Source organism: Physeter macrocephalus, chromosome 19 (assembly GCF_002837175.3).
Source record: "Physeter macrocephalus isolate SW-GA chromosome 19, ASM283717v5, whole genome shotgun sequence".
In the NCBI taxonomy this organism is placed as follows: domain Eukaryota; kingdom Metazoa; phylum Chordata; class Mammalia; order Artiodactyla; family Physeteridae; genus Physeter; species Physeter macrocephalus.
The window spans coordinates 25,849,818-25,869,277 of record NC_041232.1 but is presented as its reverse complement, the minus strand read 5'-3'; the positions used below and the strand labels follow the sequence as shown (position 1 = coordinate 25,869,277).

Sequence of the window (19,460 nt, the reverse complement as noted above, 5' to 3'; positions counted from 1 at the left end):
TGCTCTAGAGCCCGCCAGCCACAACTACTGAGCCTGCATGCCACAACTACTGAAGCCCACGTGCCTAGAGCCCGTGCTCTGCAACGAGAAGCCACCTCAATGAGAAGCCCGCGCACCGCAAAACTACAGAAAGCCCGCGTGCAGCAACGAAGACCCAACACGGCCAAAAATAAATAATAAATAAATAAGTTTATTTAAAAAAAAAAAAAGAATGACCCAATGTAAATGGCAGTCCCTCCCACCCTAACACCCTGCCAGCTTTGTGAGTTATCACTCTGAAGGTCTGGTCTTCCCCGCAAAAAGGAAGCTGGACCGGAGCAGTATCTTGTGTCTCCTGTGTCCCTCATCTAACCCCCCCACCAAGAACACTGACCAGCACATTTGAGGCACTGGAATGTGTCCATCCACAGATTAATGGATCATAAAATGGGGTATATCCAGACAGTGGAATATTACACAGCCCTCAAAGGAACAAAGTTCTGATACATGATAAAATATGGATGAATATCAAAACATCATGCTAATTAAAAGAGAAGGCAGTCACAAAAGGCTGCATAGTGTGTGATTCTTTTTATATGGTATGTCCAGGATAGGCCAATCCAAAGAAACAGAAAGCAGATTAGTGGTTGTCAGGGGCTGGGAGAAGGGTAATGGGCGGTGACTGCATGTACCTGGACAAGAAGGATCCTTCGGGGGTTATCAGAATGTCCTAAAACACTTGGTACTAAATCCAGTTTTACTTACTAAATGTAGTGAATCCAGTTTTATTTACTAAAATTTAGTAAGTGTAACTGAATTTACTTTAAAAATCATTGAACAGTACACATAGGTAAATAATAACTTAATAAAACTTTAAAAATTGACTGAGATTAGTTTTTTTTTCTGCATGGATGTGCCATCAATTTAATACATAATTAGGCTCCTTTGTTTCTGTTTGTATTTAAATTTAGTGTTTGTCACACTTCACTTGCTAATTTAATTATTTACTCAGTGTCCCCCACTGGTTGCATCCCATACGGCTCCGGTACAACACCAAAACCAGGAAACTGACACTGGTCCAGAGCATGTGCTCGGCTCTCTGTCATTTTATCCCACGTGCAGATTCATGGATCCACCACTGCAATTAAGGTGCAGAACTGCTTCATCACCACAAGGACCTCCTTCGTCCTGCCCGCTTTACTCACACTCACCCACACTATTCCTTGGCAACCACTAATCTGTTTTCCATCTCTATGATTTTGTTATTTCGTGAATGTTACATATGTGAAATCCTATCATACAGTATAGTCCTTTGGAGGTTGGCTTCCTCCCTCAGCATAATGCTGATGAGATTCATCCAAGTTGTCGCATGTATCACTAGTTCCTTTTTTATGCTGAGTAGAATTCATGGTGTGGATGTACCATGGTTTGTTTAACCATTTATCCATTGTAGGATCGGTTGAACATCGGTTGTTCCCAGTTTTGAGCTATTGTAAATAAAGCTACTACGAACAATAGTGTACAGGCTTTTGTGTGGACATAAGTTTCATTTCTCTGAGATAAATACCCAAGAGTGCAGTTGCTGGGTCATATAATTAAGTATATGTTTAATTTTTAGAGAAATTGCCAAGCTGTATTCCAGAGTGGCTGTACCACTGTACATTCCCATCAGCAACACAGATAAGAGACCTAGTTTCTCCACATCATTGCCAGCATTTGGTATTGCCGCTATTTTATTTTGGTTGCTCTGATAGGTGTGAAGTAATATATCAAGGTGATCTTAACTTGCATTTCTGTAACGGCTAGTGATGTTGAACATCTTTCACAAGCAAGCTTATCTGCCATCCATATATCCTTTTTGGTGAAACATGTCTTCATATATTTGCTTATATTCTAATCGTATTTTTTTAAATTTTACGTTTTGAGAGTTCTTAAAATATTTTAGGTACCAGTCCTTCATGTAGTTTGTAAATATTTTCTTGCAGTCTGTGGCTTGTCTTTTCATCCTCTTAATAGAGTCTTTCCCAAAACGAAAATGTTTAACTTTGGTTAAGGCCAATTTATTGACTTCTTTCTTTTGTGGATTGTGCTTTTGGTGTCATGTCTAAGAACTCTTCACCAAGCCCTCAGTCCTGAAAATCTTCTCCTATAAAAGTTTTATAGTTTCACACATTTTTACACTTAAGTCCATGATCATTTTGAGTTAAATTTTGCATTTGCAGATGACATGATAAACTATGTAGAAAATTCCAAGGAATTTACAACCAAAAATCTCCTAGAACTAATAAATGAGTTCAGCAAGGTCTCAGGATACAAGATCAACACACAGAATTCGATTACATTTCCATATACTGACAATGAACATGTGGAAACCAAAATTTAAAACACAATATCATTTACAGTCACTCCAAAGAAAATGAAATACTTAGGTATAAACTTTAACAGCACATGTACAGGATCTGTATGCTGAAAATTACAAAATGCTGATGAAAGAAATCAAAGATCTAAATAAATGGAGAGACATATCATGTTCACGGATTGAAAGACTCAACATAGTAAAGATGCCAATTTTCCCCAAATTGATTTATAGTTTGAATGCAATTCCTATCAAAATCCTACAAAGGATATTTGTGGACACAGACAAGTTTATTCTAAAATTTATCTGGAAGGACATGGACCCCAGAATAGTTAGAACAGTCATGAAAAAGAGTAAAGTGGGAGGAATCATCTAACGCAGTATTATGGCTTTGCTGTAAAGCTACCGCGGTGAAGACTGTGCTGTTGTCAGAGGGATAGGCATGGTGATCAACGGAACGGTGCAGAGAACCCAGAAACAGCCAACAAGCAGCCAAATGACTTGACAGATGTACAAAAGCAAGTTCATGGAGGAAGAACAGACTTTTCAATAAACGGTGCTGGGACAATTTGATACCAGTAGGCAAAAAAGAAAGAAAAACACCTTCACCTAAACCTCATGCCCTATGCCAACAATTTTCTTTCTAAAGATTGAAAAAAAAAAACCATATATATATATAAATATATACACACACATATATAAATAAACATTGCTACGGCTCCAAGGCAGGAGTCACTTTTGCATTTGTACCTGAAAGACAAGTAAGGACTAGCGCGGTAGAAGGTTAGGTGCTCAGGGGCCAAGGCCAGGGGCAAGCGCCACCACCTCCAGGCCACGCGGACCCAGCCCCCGCCCCGGGTGCTTACTAGCCACGCCCCCAATACGGTAGGGGAGGGGCCAGGACGCCCATACACTGACAGCTGGGGCGGGGCGGGGGCGGGGACCGGAGCTTAGGCGCGCCACTTCCGCCGGAAGCTCAATTGCCCAGCTTCCTGTTGGAGTTGGTCCGGCAAGTCCGGGAGTTGCGTTTCTGACAAGGGGAAGAGCCCCAAACTCACTTTTTCAAATCCGCCTCGGGCCAGTTGTGAGTGGGCTCGATCTAGACACTGCAGCTGGAGGAGTCCCGGCCCGAGGACGGCTGCTGGCTAGCAGAAGAGGACCTTCTCTCTTCCGGAACGGAGGCTGCGCGCACAGGCTGTTTCCGGGGGGCCGGACTCCGTCGCCGCGCCGCGCTCCGCCCCGCGCGGGGCCACGTCTCCTCCTGAGCGGCCGGGCGGGGCGTTCGCCGCGGCTTCCTCAGCGCCGGGGTGAGGGTCGCGGGGTGGCGCCTGGGCAGGGGCTCCGGCCGGGGAGGGCGCGGGGAGCTAGGGAACCGCGGCGCGGTCGGGGTGGGGGCCGGGCGAAGGGCGGCGGGGCCGCGGCTCCGCCTAGAGCTACAACGCTCCGCGCTTGTCCGGCTGCTCACCGTTGGTAGCCTCCGGGCCTGGAAGCCGGCCTGTGCAGGTGTTAGGGAACTGGCTTCATAAATATACATACGTTCGAGCCCTTCCGGAGCGCTGTCTACCCGTGCCGGGGAGTGGTCTGTTCAGAGGTGCCCACAACTGCTGTTGGTCTTGTTCTTTTGCAGAACTTCTGTCAAGATGACATGCGTGACATGGTGTCGGGTGTTTAGTGTGAAGCCTGGTTTAAAGAGCCCATGTGCTCTCAGCCTCTCAGTCCACCTCGATTCCATCTCGATTCTGGGTGCTTAGAGGCGTTTCACTGGTGCAGTGATACCTTCCAGAGGCAGTGGGGTCAGGCATAGTCACTAGTCTGCAGGTGATGCAGGTGAACAGCTCGGCCTTCATTCAGCAACTGTTCGTTGAGTGTCGGTCGTGTGAGCGGTACTGTTCATTGTAGGTGCTGGGATCCAGAGCTGAAGTCGTGTCAGGGTCCCCTCCCTCGCTGAGCTCACGCTGTCGTGGAGGGATGCGGAGGATAAATGAGGTCATTGCTGAGAGAGTATTGGGCGGTGCTTGGGGTGGGTCTGTAGGAGAGCCCGTCGGCAGAGGTGACTTTTGAGCCAAGGCCTCTGTGACGAGAAACTAGCCATGCAAAACTGTGGGATAAGAGTGTTTCGGGCAGAATGAACAGCAAGTGTGATGACCCTGAGGGAGGAGTAGGTTTGGTGTTTTGAGGTAGAGAAGTATGGCAAGTATGTAATGAAAAAGGAAGAAAACGATAGGGAACAAGGATGCAGTGTCGGGAGGGGTCCGATGGATGCAGCGTCCTAGTTCGTGGTGAGAGGCTTAGATTTGATTGTCAGTGTGATCGAAGACCACTGGGACGTTGTAAGCCATTTACAGGTGACTCGTGGATTTTTCTTTTTTTTACATTTTAAATTGACCCTTAAATATTGCAAATATAACTTTATTGTAGTGATAGCCTTCAGTTCCAGTGGACCTTGAATGGCAAGAAAAGGAAATAAAAGTCATCTGACATTACTCAGATTCAAAAGTAAGCTTTTTTTTTTTTTAGCCAGTTGCCTTAAGCAGCAGTATAATTTTTTAATTTAATTAAACTTACAATATTATGTTAGTTTCAGGAGTATAACATAGTAGTTTGATGGGTTTTTTTGTTTGTTTGTTTTTGGCCATGCCGTGCAGCATGCGGGATCCTATTTCCCCAACCAGGGATCGAACCCATGCCCCCTGCAGTGGGAGCGCAGAGTCTTAATCACTGGACCGCCAGGGAGGGCCCTGATGTTTTTATAAATTAGACTCCATACAAAGTTATTATAAAATATTGACTATATTCTTTGTGCTGTACATTGCATCCTTGTAACTTATTTATTTATTATTTTTAATTAAAAAATTTTTTTTGCGGTACGCGGGCCTCTCACTGTTGTGGCCTCTCCCGTCGTGGAGCACAGGCTCCGGACGCGCAGGCTCAGCAGCCATGGCTCACGGGCCCCTCCGCTCCGCGGCACGTGGGATCTTCCCGGACCGGGGCATGAACCCGCGTCCCCTGCATTGGCAGGCAGACTCCCAACCACTGCGCCACCAGGGAAGCCCTTATTTATTTTTATTTTATTTTATTTATTTTAACATCTTTATTGGAGTATAATTGCTTTACAATGGGGTGTTAGTTTCTGCTTTACAACAAAGTGAATCAGTTATACATATGTTCCCATATCTCTTCCCTCTTCCGTCTCCCACCCTCCCTATCCCACCCCTCTAGGTGGTTACAAACCACCGAGCTGATCTCCCTGTGCTATGTGGCTGCTTCCCACTAGCTATCCACCGTTTCTTTTCATGGCTGAGTAATATTCCATCGTATATATGTGCCACATCTTCTTTATCCATTCATCTGTTGATGGACACTTAGGTTGCTTATTTATTTTATACCTAGTAGTTTGTACCTCTTAATCCCCTTCACCTACTTTGCCCCTCCCCCTTCCCTTCACCTCTCTGGTAACCACTAGTTTGTTCTCTGTATCTGTGAGTCTGTTTCTGTTTTGTTATATTTGTTCATTTGCTTTCTTTTTAGATTCCATAGTGATAACATACAGTATTTATCTTTCTCTATCTGATTTATTTCACTAAGCATAATGCCTTCCAGGTCTATCCATGTTGTCGCAGTGGCAAAATTTTGTTCTTTTTTTATGACTGAGTAATATTCTGTCGTGTGTGTGTGTGTGTGTGCGTGCGTGCGTGTGCGTGTGCCATGTCTTCTTTATCAAAGCAGTATACTTTCTTGAATGAGAATATCTTCAGTTGGCTTTTACCTATTGATTTTGACAAGCAGTAATTGAAGGTAAAATAACACTAATAATAATAGCTGCTATTTATTGAGCTCACGGGACGTGTGCAGTTAATCCTGGCACAGATTTTTTATTCTTTTTCTCATCATCTTACTGATGAGATCACCAGCTAAGAGTGCTTAAGAAATCTGCCCATGCTCTCACAGGTGAGGGTCGGGGAGTCAGGACCTGCAGCCAAGATGTCTGATAGCTGAGTCTGTCCTTTACATTACACTGCTGTATGGTGACATTAGGCTTTCCGGGTTTTCACTTTGGCCATGCTCTGTAGTTTTTCTATTCTTTTCTTTTTGGCTGCCCCACGTGGCTTGCAGGATCTTAGTTCCCCGACCAGGGATGGAACCCACGCCATCGGCAGTGCACGTGCTGGTAGTCCCGAGTCCTAACCACTGGACCACTAGGGAATTCCCATGCTCTGTTGTTTCTAATTGCCGACAGGAACATCTTAAAGAAGATGGGGTAGATGGAGCTGTTAATGTGCATATACCAAATCCATGTAATCTGCTGTCTGGGGGAAGCTGGAAGTCACATAGGTGCCTGAGATGGTAGTTTCTCGATTCTGAAGTCTCTTGATGTCAGACAGTGGTGGACCTAGAGTTACACGCACGTTGCGAAGTTCTGAGTGACAGTTTGCCTCATCTCTTCCCTCTGGGAAACAGCAGAATGCACGTGGTCAAAAACAGTACTGTGATTAGGCTGATCTCTGCTTTTTAATCACAAAATGGAGTGCATGTTACTAATAACAGCTTCCTTGTGATGTGCTCCCAGCTGTCTGACCCTCCTTGCCCTGTTTTTGTCAGCAGTCTGAGATAATGAGGCCCTGGACAACTGAATCATGCTAAGTAATATTCACAGGAGGCTGAGGATACATGGAGAATGCCAGGGTATTATGGACAAGGAGAAGTGTCCCTTCACCAGAGGCTGCTTCTGGTGGTGTGTGAATTCCATCTCTTGTCTGACTTCAGGAAGAGCTGCATGTGAACAGGAGCCACCTTCATAAGTTACCAGAACAAGTCACAGTCACAGGGTCTCGAACTCTCGGGGGCTGCACCATCCATCTCTGGAGGGGGTAGGGCCTTGGGAATCAGAAGGCTTCTTGTTTAGTAAGAAATCCAAATAAAGGGAAGCCAATGAGTGGAGTGTGCGTTGGCACTGGGCTCAGACGGCCTGATTCATTTGTCTTCGGCGTGCCTTCCTCAGCGGACGTGGACATCTCGGCCAGCGTTCCTCTTTCCTGCACAGGGTCAGGCGCTGTCACTGCTTGCCGCAGTGGCACGTTCTCTGCGGCTCCTTGGCCGCCCCTCTGCCCTCCTGTTTTTGGTGGCGCGTTCTGTCTTCCGTAGGTGAGTCCGGTCCCGCTGGCTGTGTCCCGCTCCTCCTGCTCACTGACACCGCTTATCTGGCCTGTGACCATTTACGCGCAGCTCTACCAGTTTATACCTCCCAGGGTGTTCTTTGCCCTCACTAGAACTGCAGCTCCCAACTGCGTTTAGTAGAAACAGGCTTGTTCTGTATTTGACGAGGCTTTGTGGATGACCAAGGATGCAAATACTGTTATCGTTTTGTTTTGGAACCACTAGCTTGCTTGTTAAGGGGTGGGACTTGGTGAGGCAGAGCTTTAAGTCAGTAGCCTGTGCTGAGCACCGCTCTGAGTAGGGGATGTTCCAGGGGCAGCGGCAGACTGGGAGTGGTGGTTTCTGCATCCAGGATCTTACAGCGCGATGGAAGAGATAGGCACACACACACGGCGGTGTGATATGCTTGCAGTGGGTATCATGATGGCAGAAGCGAGTGGGCCACCTGCTTTACCTGAGGCCCAGGAGGGACTTGAGAGCAGTGCCTGATGGTAGACATGGAAGGGTCCATGGGGATTTGCCTGGGGTCAAGGAGAGAAGGGCATTGGCAACAGTTACCCATGTTTTCACACATTTCTATCCGTGGTCCTCTCAAGTACAAACCCTTAGTACTAGCTCCACACTTAATAGTAGACATAGGGAATCCCCTGCTGGTCCAGCGGTTAGGGCTGCGCCTTCACTGCCGAGGGCCCGGGAACTAAGATCCTGCAAGCCGAGAGGCGTGGCCACACACACAAAAAGTAGACGTAGCCTTTTTATATTCGTAACAGCACTGTTACTGATCCATGGTATCCCTGGCCTGTCGGGCGCCAGGTTGCAGAGGGGAATGTGTGGATCATTGGAGCTGCGGGCCAAACACCACTGGGTTCCCATCGCTGGGCCTCGCCACGGGGTAGACCAGGTTGTGCCAGCCACAGGGTATGTGTTCGTGGGTGACAGGGTGACAGAGGACTGTGGAGAAGCAGGCGCACCTGCCTGTCCAGTGAGAGTCAGCTCCTGCTTAGGCTCTTCGGAAATGTCTGTATGGGATTTGTAAGCTGGGGAGGAAAGTCATGTAAATTTTTGTCCGGAAACACGCGATAGTATCCTCATTACACTTCAAAAGTGCTAACCAGTTGCCAGACTTCGGGCAAAGTCTTGCTACCTTAAACTCAGCCTGGCAGGGTGGTCTGAAAGATAGCAGATCCTGCGAGAAGTGAAGGATGCGTCGGTTACCTGCTGTGACATGCCGTCTCTGCCCCCATCCCGGGACGGCTTCTTCCCTGTGTCCTCGCCCCCTGTGCTTTTCTCCAACGGTGTCCGGTTTACCATGTCCCACGCCATCGCGTCTTCCATGTTGCCCTCTGGATCTGAGCCGTGGCCTGGGCACTGACATGCCAGGTCTCCTGGGGCAGGAGCTTGCCCTTTGAGCCCTGTGAGCTCTTGGGCCTGTGTGTCCAGTACAGAAGCCACTGGCCACATGTGGCTATTTACACACAAATTAGTTAAATTTAAATAAATACAGACTCAGCTCCTCAGTCACCCAAGGCCCACCCCCAGCTCTGTGGCCACCTCTGCCGATTCTAGGGCCGGTTGTGGAGCTTCTCACCCTGGCGGGAAGGTCTTTAGCCGGCACCAGTGCAGGCGCTTTGCGGGGATGGGCCCAGGTGGGGCTGGTTCAGCATTTTATCCTCAAAATCTAGGATGTTGTAGGTGCTCAGGATTATTTGTTGAATGAATAATTCTATATTTGTTTATTATACAGATGCAAATTGGGAACCAAATGTTAGTCTTGGAATTGTTACTTCAAGTCTGACAAATGAAGTTTCATAATACCCTTTTTCTCTTTTTTTCTCCTGTCAGGTATCATGATATTACTTGGTTTGATTTCAGGCCATTTGTGAGACTTTAAATCTTCCGAAAAGGCAACCCTAGTGCGGTCCATCCCAGGAGCTCTTGGCCGTTGCTGATGGCAGAAGCCAAACTCGCCTGCAGTTCACTTGCAGCCCCCGAGTGTCAGCCCAGCCCGTGTCACCCTAGCCATGGACGGTGCAGCGGCTGTACAGGAAGGCCTGTTGGAGGACAGACCCGGCAGTGGGGTCTCGGCTCGCCCTGAGGACCCCCCAAAGCCCACGGGCTCCTTGACATCACTGGACCGGTGGGATGAAGCCCAGTGTAAGTTGCCAGTTACTCGGTGTGCTGCTGACTTTCTGCCTTCAAACAGGAGAACGTGGGTCAGCTTGCATTTTGGAGGAAGCCTGGGGTGTCGTCAGACCGTGATGAACTTTTTAATTCATTCAGAGTGTGTTTTTAGTAATCAGATGAGGGTTTTGTTTTGTTTTGTGTTTTAGTTGATGCCAACTTTGAATCAAGCACCACGCATGTTAAATAGAATGGGAACTGGGTGGAGCTTTCTGCTCCAGCAGGACAGAGCAGCACTGTTACCGTCAAGGCTTCTGTAGGTCTTCACTGACACATCATGGTGCCCTGCCTAACATTCTGCCTTTTTGGTTGGTTGCCAGAATTTTACTAACTGGGATCCAGAAATGGTCCACTAGTGATCTGAGGATTACTGGATCACATTTGCATGTTAGCTAATGCGTTATTTGTGCATCGGAAGTACAGGGTGAATTACCCACTCCATTCCATGCCCCTCCCTGGTCGGTGTGTGCTTGAAAATCGTTAACATGTGTATGTACTGATTTACTAGCAGAAACTGCATTCCCGTTCTTGTAAAACAGTGCTCAAGCACCTAAAATGGCTTTGCTGGTTACTGCCCCTGAAACGCCAGGTGAGGCCAATGCACCTCGGCCCGAGACCAAGAGCTCTACAGTGGGACGGCTCCTCGGTCTGCCACTAACAGCAAGGAGCCCTCAAGCAAGATCCTTGATTTATCTCAGTCTCACTCTCCTCTTGAGAGAACGGAAAGATGAATGGTACCTGCATCTCGGGATGGTCATGAGGGCCCATGTGAAATGCAAGCACTTGGGAAGTGCCCGGGAAGTGGTGCTGGCCGTGTGTGTTTCGTCATCGTTATTTGTTTATCCATAATTAGGCTTGTGTTTGGAAACAATCAAGTCTTATTATTTATTGGGACTTCTTACTTTTAGGTTTTTTTTAAAGTGCAATATGATGCTCAAAAAATGACTTTGCTATGTAAACAGAAGGTTTAGAGACTCTCCTAGATCCGTAAGTAACCCTGTTAGAAAGCAGAACTGACCCGATTAACTTGGATCTGAGATGCAGGATTCCTCTCCCCGACCCCAGCAGGAGACTGAAGGGCTGTTTTTGTAAAACAACAGATGGTTGTATCAGGGTGGTGGTGGGTCTCCCCGCTCTGCTTTGTGTCTGGGGCGCCCCGTTTATATTCTGGTTTTCCTTTCAGAGAGGCGTGACAGTAAGTAGCTATGTTAGTTGGAAGTCACATTTCAAGTGACAGAAACCCATTTTAAATTTACTTGGGCACAGAGGGAACTTCCTGGATGCATACTGGGTACGTCATGAGAGCCAAGTGATGCTGACCCTGTGCGAGACCGGGGCATTGCGGTGCTGGGGCCCTGGCACCTGCCTGGAAGCCCCTCCACACGTCTCCCTGGCTCTTTGGCTGCCAACTGGCTGGTCTGTCGGGGAGAGTGCTTTCTCTCTAGTTTCCTTTTGGCACAGAAATAGGTTTCAGTTAGAGTATAAACAAGTCTACTCGTAACAGTGTTAGTGGAGGAGAGTGAGCTTGGTAGCCGTGTGTAGTCACCACTGGTCAACTTGGCTTTGTATCCGTCAGCTGTTTGTCAGCCATAAGCACAGACTCTGGGTTCTGTGCTCAACTTTGCCATAATCGTTCTCAGCAGCTATTCTGACTCTGCCTTTGCTTTCTCGTTTGGAATCAGCCCACTGAAAACGTGAGGCTGTGACACGGGTTAGCACTGCTGTTAACAACGCCTGTTAGAAACATCGTCAGCTATGTTTTAAGCATGTGTAGGTTTTTTTTGCTATTTTTTGAAAAACGGACTTTCGTAAGATTTCTCATTGGTCTTGTTTAAATGAAAAGGAAACATTACTACTTAAATTCCACAGCCGTAGCTCGGAGGGTGAGGAGGGTGTCCTGCAGGTGAGTATGTCAGGCTCTGCGAGGTTGAGTGACTTGTCTCACCTCACTGCCCACAGGAGGGGATGATCCTGCTGTCCTCTTAGAGTGAACAGATCCATGGCATGTGGAGATTGCTCACGTATCTAGATCCCCTCTTGTCCTGCTTGAGTTGTTAAAACCGTGATGGCCCAGCACACTCTCTCTTCCAGGTGCCGGTGTCGAGGTAAACAGAGCTTCAGATGAAGGAGGAAGCCAAGGAGACACCTGTCCGAATGGGCCGGCGCCACATTTCCCAGACCCTCCGCTGACAGTGGGTCCTGAAGCCTCTCCAGGTGTGGCTGATTTCCATGACAACCTAAGGAAGTCTCAGGGGACTAGTGCTGAGGGCAGTGTTAGAAAAGAAGCTTTGCAGTCCCTCAGACTCAGTCTTCCTATGCAAGAAACGCAACTGTGTAAGCATCTTCCCGCTGGGCTCTTCCCCCATCTCCCCCCACCCCAGGGCCCTTGTCACCCACCATCCTTCAGTGGCATAAGGCCCTGCACCCCCCTGCCATTTGCTGTTTTATCACTGTGGTGCGTCATACATTTAACAATTAGCTCCATTTCAGAGAGAAGATACACTTCATCATGGCCTGATGGTGACTTGGGCTTGAGGCCCAAGTTTCTAGGGCCTGTGTGTGCGTGTCTTTTGTCACCCTGGGTGGTGAGCAAGCAGCCAGTGGGGTTTTGATCTTGACAGTTACACTTTGAAGGCTTTCTTTTATGAAGTACTTTAATCAGTATTTATTTTGTGCAATGCCTGGGGATTCAGGGGTGAGCAAGTTGCAAACTGGCAGCCTCTGAGCCCTAGAAACCTCCAGACCTTTCTGTAACATGTAGGTTTTCATACACAGGCTTGTGTGATTTTACTTAATGGGATCATTTCACACATGCTGTTTTTAAGCCTCATCTTCCTTTCAGTACCTCCTCCCCTCCCCTCCCCTCCCCTCCAGGTCAGCCACATTCTCACATAGTCCTTTACAGGCCTCTGAAAACAGCCAGGTTTGGGGGTCATTGTTTTTTAAAATGGGGTTATGTCCCTCACATTATTGTGTGCTTTCCTCACCTAGCTTTATCACGCGGAGATTGCCCCACATCAGCTGATCAGCTGATGCAACTCCATATCCATTCTCTTAAGGCTGGTAGGAGCCCCGCGTGTGGCTGGTAAGAGCCACGTGACCAGTACTGCAATGAGCATCTCCCCATGCGTGTTTGCAGCATTGGTGCTTTCGTTTCTATGGGCTCCACCCTAGAAGCAGAATTCTTGGTCAGAAGCAACAGCTGTGTTTATCTCCATCACGTGTGGTCACATTTCCAGGGCGCTGACGCCCTGTGAGAGGACACAGAGGCTGTTTCCTCTGAGTCTTTACCAGTCTGGTGGGTGTGCCGTGGTGCTGCCTGATACTTTCATTTGCAGCTTCCACTTCCCTGATTACTAGAGGGTTCTTCAGAGGCATTATTTTGTTAGGGCCACAGCGTACTTTAAACATCTCTGTACACTAACTGTTAGCATGTCAGCCGAGATGTCGCGTGGAATCCTGGGTCCTGACCTGAGGGGTCTGTTAGCTCTGGCCCGAGGTACCCACCCGGTTCGCCTGCCCCCAGCCCAGCCCCGAGGCCATGTCTCTGGTGCTGCGCTTGCTGATTTGGGTTCCCTGCCTGAGGCCACAGCTCCTAGGTCTCTGCTGTCTGGACCACTCAGTGTTGTGAAAAGTATGAGAGACCTCTCGAGTGATGAGTGCACAGTTAGTGACAACACTGCTGAATTCCTAGGGAAATTCAGCAGCGGCTACTTACCTCCTAGAATCCACATTTGAAGATGCTTCCGCCCATAAAGGGGCTCAGTTATGGCATTTCTCTGCTCCCGTCAGCCTGCTGTCTGACCCCCCTGGGGAGACTTGGGGCTCTCCTCCCTTTCACTCGCTGTTCAACCCTTTTCTTACCCAAAGTGAAAGGTTTAGATTTTAGATACTTAAAATTTTATTAGCCAGAAAGTTGTCAGAGTAGTTCCCTCCTGTCCTTGAGCAGAGACCCTGGACTGGAGCCGCCTCAGGCAGGAAACTGAGGTGAGCGGCCCAGACATAACTGTGTGAAGAAGGCGAGTTCAGCGGCGGTCGCCTCGCCAGGGTTGCTTCTTACGTTCCTCTGTAATGTCAGGGAGCGGACTTAGAGCTTGGTGAGAACCTCAGAACACTCACACTGGCACCAACTTCAAGTTCAGTTCTTTTGTTACTAAAAGGCACAGGTTGCCCGTGTCCTGTTTTACCAGCTGGGTGCCCATAGGGGCGATGCACTCGTGGCATGAGCACGGCCCCTGTGCTTGGCCAGCGTGTCTGCCACCAGCTGGGTCCTCTCTGTGGTCAGTGTCCAAGGCTCGCAGTGTTCTCTCCATCTGCAAACACTTCTTTCAAACTAGACAGCCGTGTGTCGTTCAAAGCTAAATCGTATCGGTAATAAAACACAAAACAGCCAAGCTGCTGTTCTGATTGGTCCTCTGTGCCCTGGTGCATTGTGAGTTTCTAAATGGCCATTTCCCCACCTCAGGCTCAACAGAGGCTTCACTGCCCCTGGAGAAGGAGGAGCAGGTCCGACTTCAGGCTCGGAAACGGCTGGAAGAGCAGCTCAAACAGTACAGGGTGAAGCGCCAGCAGGAAAGAGTGAGTCTCCCTCTCTTGAACAAGCTAGTGGAAAACTTCACGTGTGAAAAACAGCAATTAGGCAGACATAATTCTAGGATCTGCTGTTTATTTCTCTCTGGGGGGATGGGCTTCTGTGCCTCTCTGCAGAGACCATTTTTGTCATGCAGTTCCCACGCTTTGGGGAGATCGCGCAGGCTCTGGTTCCCAGCCCGCCTGGTCCTTCTTCCTTCTAAGGCTGCCTTTGGAAAAGCAGGGGCAGCAGATACTTGGGCAGAACTGCTGTCTGTGCTTGAGCGGCCAGTCTGGGATTGGCTTGTTTACTGTATAAGTGGCACAGTTTCTACTGAACTTCGCTGTACAGTGTTAGAATATGTGCCACGTCCCACACATGTGATAAGTATGTCCATATGCTTTGCTAAAATCAGTTTTGTTCAGGTAGGAAACTCTCGTTAGGATACCAGTGAAAGCAGTCTTTTTAATCACATCGAGTGATTCTAAGAAAGGGGGGTATGAAGGTTCATTTCACTCTTCATCCAAGTTTTCTGTGGACTTGAAAAATTTCAAGTTAAAGGAATTTAAAACTAAACAAACTTTTAAAAAACGCTTTTGGGGATTGATTTAGTAGTGACAGGTCCTCATCAAGGTTGGCCATTTGTTTTCCCAAGAGAGAACCTTGGCTTTTCAAGCGTCAGGGCTCTGAAGCCAATGTAAACGGACTGGGAGGGACAGCACGAGGCTCTGAACTGACAGCGGCTCCCACCCGGTCAGGGGCTTCTAGGGATCTGTCCAGATGGCCTGCCAGAAAACGTTACAATGATAGTCAATAGTCAATAGTAATTATGTGTGCTAGGCACTGTGTTAAATTCCCCACGGACTTTATAGTGAGGCTCGGACAGGTAAGGAACTTGCGGTAAAGTAGCAGAGCCAAGATACAGACCAGACAGTGTCTGTGTGCCGAGCTTGTCCACAGATTGCCTCCCAGGGGTTTGCACCGCAAGTCCAAGCTCTGCCTGGGTCATCCAACGTTAGGCAATTAATGTGTCAGGAGTTCAGTGTGAAGTTTCACATCATTTCCCATCTTTAAAAATTATATGTATGCATATATGTGTATAAAACCTTAGCCTCAGTAAGATAACTTTGGTCCGGCTGCTGGACTCATCACACACTGGTCTGACCAACCTGACGGGCCCGCCTGCTTGTTCACCGCCCCTTCCCCGCCCCACGCCGCACTAAGGAAGGCAGGCAGCAAGGTGCCGGCTACTTTGGCCCCCACCTGTCCCCTGCTCTGGAGACCCTCGGGGCAGGGCCGGCCGAGGAGCGTGCAGCCTGGCAGGTGCTGTCCTCATGCAGATCGCATCTGGGTGGGTCCTCCCTATGACCCAGGGGAGCTCAGAGCTGAAGTGACCACCAGTGCCCCCGCTGAGCTGGGATTTGAACCTGCCTGTCTGAGCGCAGAGCTGTGCTTGTGACCCATCAGCGTGGCCTGTCGGTTCATGGAGTAGCATAAACCGAGTGAGGTGTCCTTTAAGAGTACAGGTTAGTTCAAAATGGGAGAATCTGTTGATAGAACTCATCATAATGGTCGTTCCATGTGGCAAGACTTACTGACCGTCTCAGTAGGTGCTGAAAAGGTATTTGATAAAACTCAGAATTCTCGATTCAAAAAATACAAAACAGGCAAGCAAAAACAAACTAGGAGTAGAAAGATACTTATTTAGGAATGTAGTTCAAACCTCATATTTAAATGGTAGAGATGATGAATGAAAGTCCTCCCCTGTTTGAGAGCATCTCCATGCATGTGCCTTCCTGTAGAGGTGGTGATAATTTTTATGCAGGGGAGCACCCTCTCTGCGCTGTTCTTCACACCGCCTTTCTCACTCCTCTGTCCTTAGCTCCTTCTCCATCAACACAATAGAGGTCCTCCTCATCCTTTGTGACCATGTGTATGTACCAGCATTGCATTAACCAACCCATAGTGATTGACATTTAGGTGGTTTCTAGTTTTTTGAAATTGCAAACAATGCTGCAGGGAATGTTTTGTGTCTTGGTATACTTTTATGGGTAAATCCTTAACTGTCAAATTATTGGGTAAAAGGTTTTATGTATTTGTTAGTTGATATGTATTGCCCTCCACATAGGATGGACTGGTTTACATTCCGGTTAACAGTCTGTAAGATCCTTGGCAGCATTCGAAATAATGAAAATTGAATCTTTGTCCTCTGATAGGTGAAAAAAAAAACAGTACTTCCTAACAGTAAGCGCCTCTTTGCATGTTGGCTGTTTGGGTGTCTTTGTCAGTCTTTGTCCGTTTTTCTGTTGGTTGTCTTTTTACTGTGTTGGTACTGTATATGAGGAAGTTATCCCCTTCTAGTATTTTCGCAAATAATTTTTTCTTAGTTTGCCGTGACTTCTTTTCTGGCATACTTTTTGCTGCACATCAGTTTTTTGGTTTGTTTGTTTGTTTTTGGCTGTGTCGCGCAGCTTGCAGGATCTTAGTTCCCTGACCAGGGAGACTAACCCGTGCCCACAGCAGTGGAAGCGCAGTCTTTTTTTTAAATTCAATTTAAAAAATATTTATTTATTTGGCTGTGCCAGGTCTTAGTTGCGGCACATGGGGTCTTCATTGCTGAGTGCAGGCTCTTCGTTGTGGCATGCGGGATCTTTAGTTGCCGAACGCAGGCTCTTTAGTTGTGGCATGTGGGCTCTGAGTTGCAGCATGCAGGACCTAGTTCCCTGACCAGGGATCGAACCCGGGCCCCCTGCATTGGGAGTGCAGAGTCTTAACCACTGGACCCCCAGGGAAGTCCCGGAAGTGCAGTTCTAACCACTGGACCGCCAGGGAATTCCCTGCACATCAGATGTGAATGTTTACAGTCAGAACTTTCAGTTTTTGCTGTTACTTCTTTTGGGGTTCATGTCATATCTGAGAGGATCTCCCCGTTTGAAGGATATAAGTAAATTCACCTCGGTTTTCTTCTTATGCTAAAAGTAAGAGATAGTATAAAAAGTATTAAAAAGTTGTGTTTTTTTCCTGTGTAAATCTAATCCGCTTGAAATGTTTTGGATGGAGGCAAGAGGTGGGAGTGAGCCTCTGGACAGCTGGCCAGTTATCTCAAATTGCTTATTTTGTAGTCTGTCTTTTCCCCACTGGTTGGAATGCTACCTTATTGTGGTGCTTCTTAAATATCTATAGACCCCACCTATTCTTGGACCAGTTCCTGGGCTGTGTTCTGTGTCGTCAGCCCACCTGCTGCTTTTTTCCTTCTCAGTGGATATAATTATGGCAGCTTCATAGTGTGTGTTACCATCTGGGAGGCCTGGCGTGTCCAGCGCACCACGCCCCTGACTCTTCCTTGCTGCTCTGGCTCATTTATCCTTCCTCTTGTATCCCAGCATCATTTCGAGATGCTCCTCGCCCACCTTGTCCCTTGCCACTTTGGGATTGCGCTAACTTTTGTAGAATAACATAGAATATTAATCTGTAAGAGAAAGTCATGTTGATTCAGCGCCAAGGAATGGTGTCTTCCCTCATCTCCAGCCTCATTCAAGGCCACTTGGGAAGTTCTAGCTAACATGATGATGTGAGAAAAAGAAGTAAGAGATATAAATATTGAAAAAATAGGAGAAATGTTGTTATTTGCAGGTGTTGGTAACACCTTGGAAAAATGCTGGAGAATCAGCTGAAAAACTGCTAGCATTATAAATGTATAAAAATATAAAATTATTAAAATAATTGGGGTTTAGAAATTGTCAGTTTCAAATACAAATAGGAAAAATCAAGTTATCCTAGTATGACCAGTTATGAAATTAGTGGGAAAAGAATATTTATAATATCAACAAAATAATAAAATGTCTAAGTATTAAATTTAAATGACAACAAAAATGGTTTAGACTCGAGATAAACACTACATAACTCTCTCTGTTGGGGGTCAGGCAACAGGTATGAATAAATGGGGGGAGTGGCTCATTATCCCCTCAGTAATTGTAAATTTAAAATTCAACAGGACTCTTTTCTTAACTTGAAGAAAAATTTCAAGGTTTATGTAAAAGAATTATCATGGGAGAATAGCCAGGAATATTGTGTGAAGCAGGTGTGAGGAGGAAGGACGTGCTCTGGTGGGTGTTTGGAAACGCCGTCGGGTCAGAGTCAGGCGTGCACTTGGCCCTCACCCAGGGCCCTGTGGAGGCAGCGAGTCACAGAGCACGGGAGGTCCGTGCTGCGGCCGCGTGGCAGGGAGCCCTCGTTGTGTAATCGGCGTGGCCTTTCTGGATGGCAATTTCTGAATGCTGCTTGTCAATTTTAAACATAATTTTTGTACTTTCTTTTCCTTCTCAGTCAAGTCAACCTGTAACTAAAACGAGACTTTTTAGCACACTTGATCCTGAACTCATGTTGAACCCAGAAACCTTACCGAGGGCCAGTGCCGTGGCTATGACCAAAGAATATTCCTTCCTGCGCACCAGCGTCCCTCGGGGGCCGAAGGTGGGCAGCTTAGGGCTCCTGGCACATCCTAAGGAGAAAAAAAGTTTCAAATCAAGCAAAATTCGGTCTCTGGCTGATTACAGAACTGAAGATTCAGACGCTCGGAATTCTGGTGGAAATGTTCCGGCTCCGGACTCTGCCAGGGCCTCCCTGGAGCAGAACCGAGGCAGCGGGACGTCAGTGGTGTCTGAGCTCAGCCTGTGTCCCGAGGCCGACGACCGCCTGGAGGATGCGTCCCTGGTGGGGGACAATGTGTCCGAGGCTGACGGGACCGAGAGTGACAGCTCCTCCTATAGCAGCGTCTCCGCCCGAGGGACGGCCGGCCTTCTGGTGAACACTGGGGGCGTGGTCCAGGCCCCCGGTGGGGTCAGCAGCCGGGAGATCGCCGCCAGCGCCCTGGGCCAGCTCCCCTCCATCTCGGATGTCCTTCGGGCTGCAGCCGCCGAGCGCCAAGAGCAGAAGGTCAACGGGGAAACGCGGCGCCGGGCCGACAGCATCTGCAGCAGGTGGGTGACGCCGGGCCCGCGAGGCACCGCCTTCCTCTCCAAGTCCCCCGCTTGGTCTTTAACGCTTCATTTATATGCAGTCTGTCTCTTTGTAAGAAGTGGAATTGGGTCGAATGAGTAATCACCTGCAGTGTTAAGATATCCTGCCTTCCAGGATCTGTGTAGACCTGTCTCTAAAACTGCACAGATGTGATGGGGGCTCATGTCTCCATGAGGACGTTCTGGCCATGTGGTGGCTGAA

At 47.8% G+C, this 19,460-nt stretch overlaps 1 protein-coding gene across 9 annotated transcripts in view; it reads left to right on the top strand.

The window, feature by feature from the left end:
• Nucleotides 1-710: 710 nt before the first annotated feature.
• GOLGA3 (golgin A3) overlaps nt 711-19,460 on the top strand; it is a 47,226-nt gene continuing 28,476 nt past the window's right edge. For 3 of the 9 annotated variants that reach the window (XM_055080382.1, XM_024120748.3, XM_024120747.3), the window contains exons 1-5: nt 712-3,642; nt 9,332-9,643; nt 11,762-12,004; nt 14,136-14,248; nt 18,567-19,219. In XM_055080382.1, coding sequence (XP_054936357.1) covers nt 9,511-9,643; nt 11,762-12,004; nt 14,136-14,248; nt 18,567-19,219 — 1,142 coding nt within the window. In that variant the 5' untranslated portion in view covers nt 712-3,642; nt 9,332-9,510. Of the gene's footprint in view, nt 3,643-3,966; nt 4,832-6,982; nt 7,478-9,331; nt 9,644-11,761; nt 12,005-14,135; nt 14,249-18,566; nt 19,220-19,460 lie in introns of those variants that run through there. The other 6 variants (XM_028480150.2, XM_055080383.1, XM_055080381.1 and 3 more) reach the window with 5 other exon arrangements.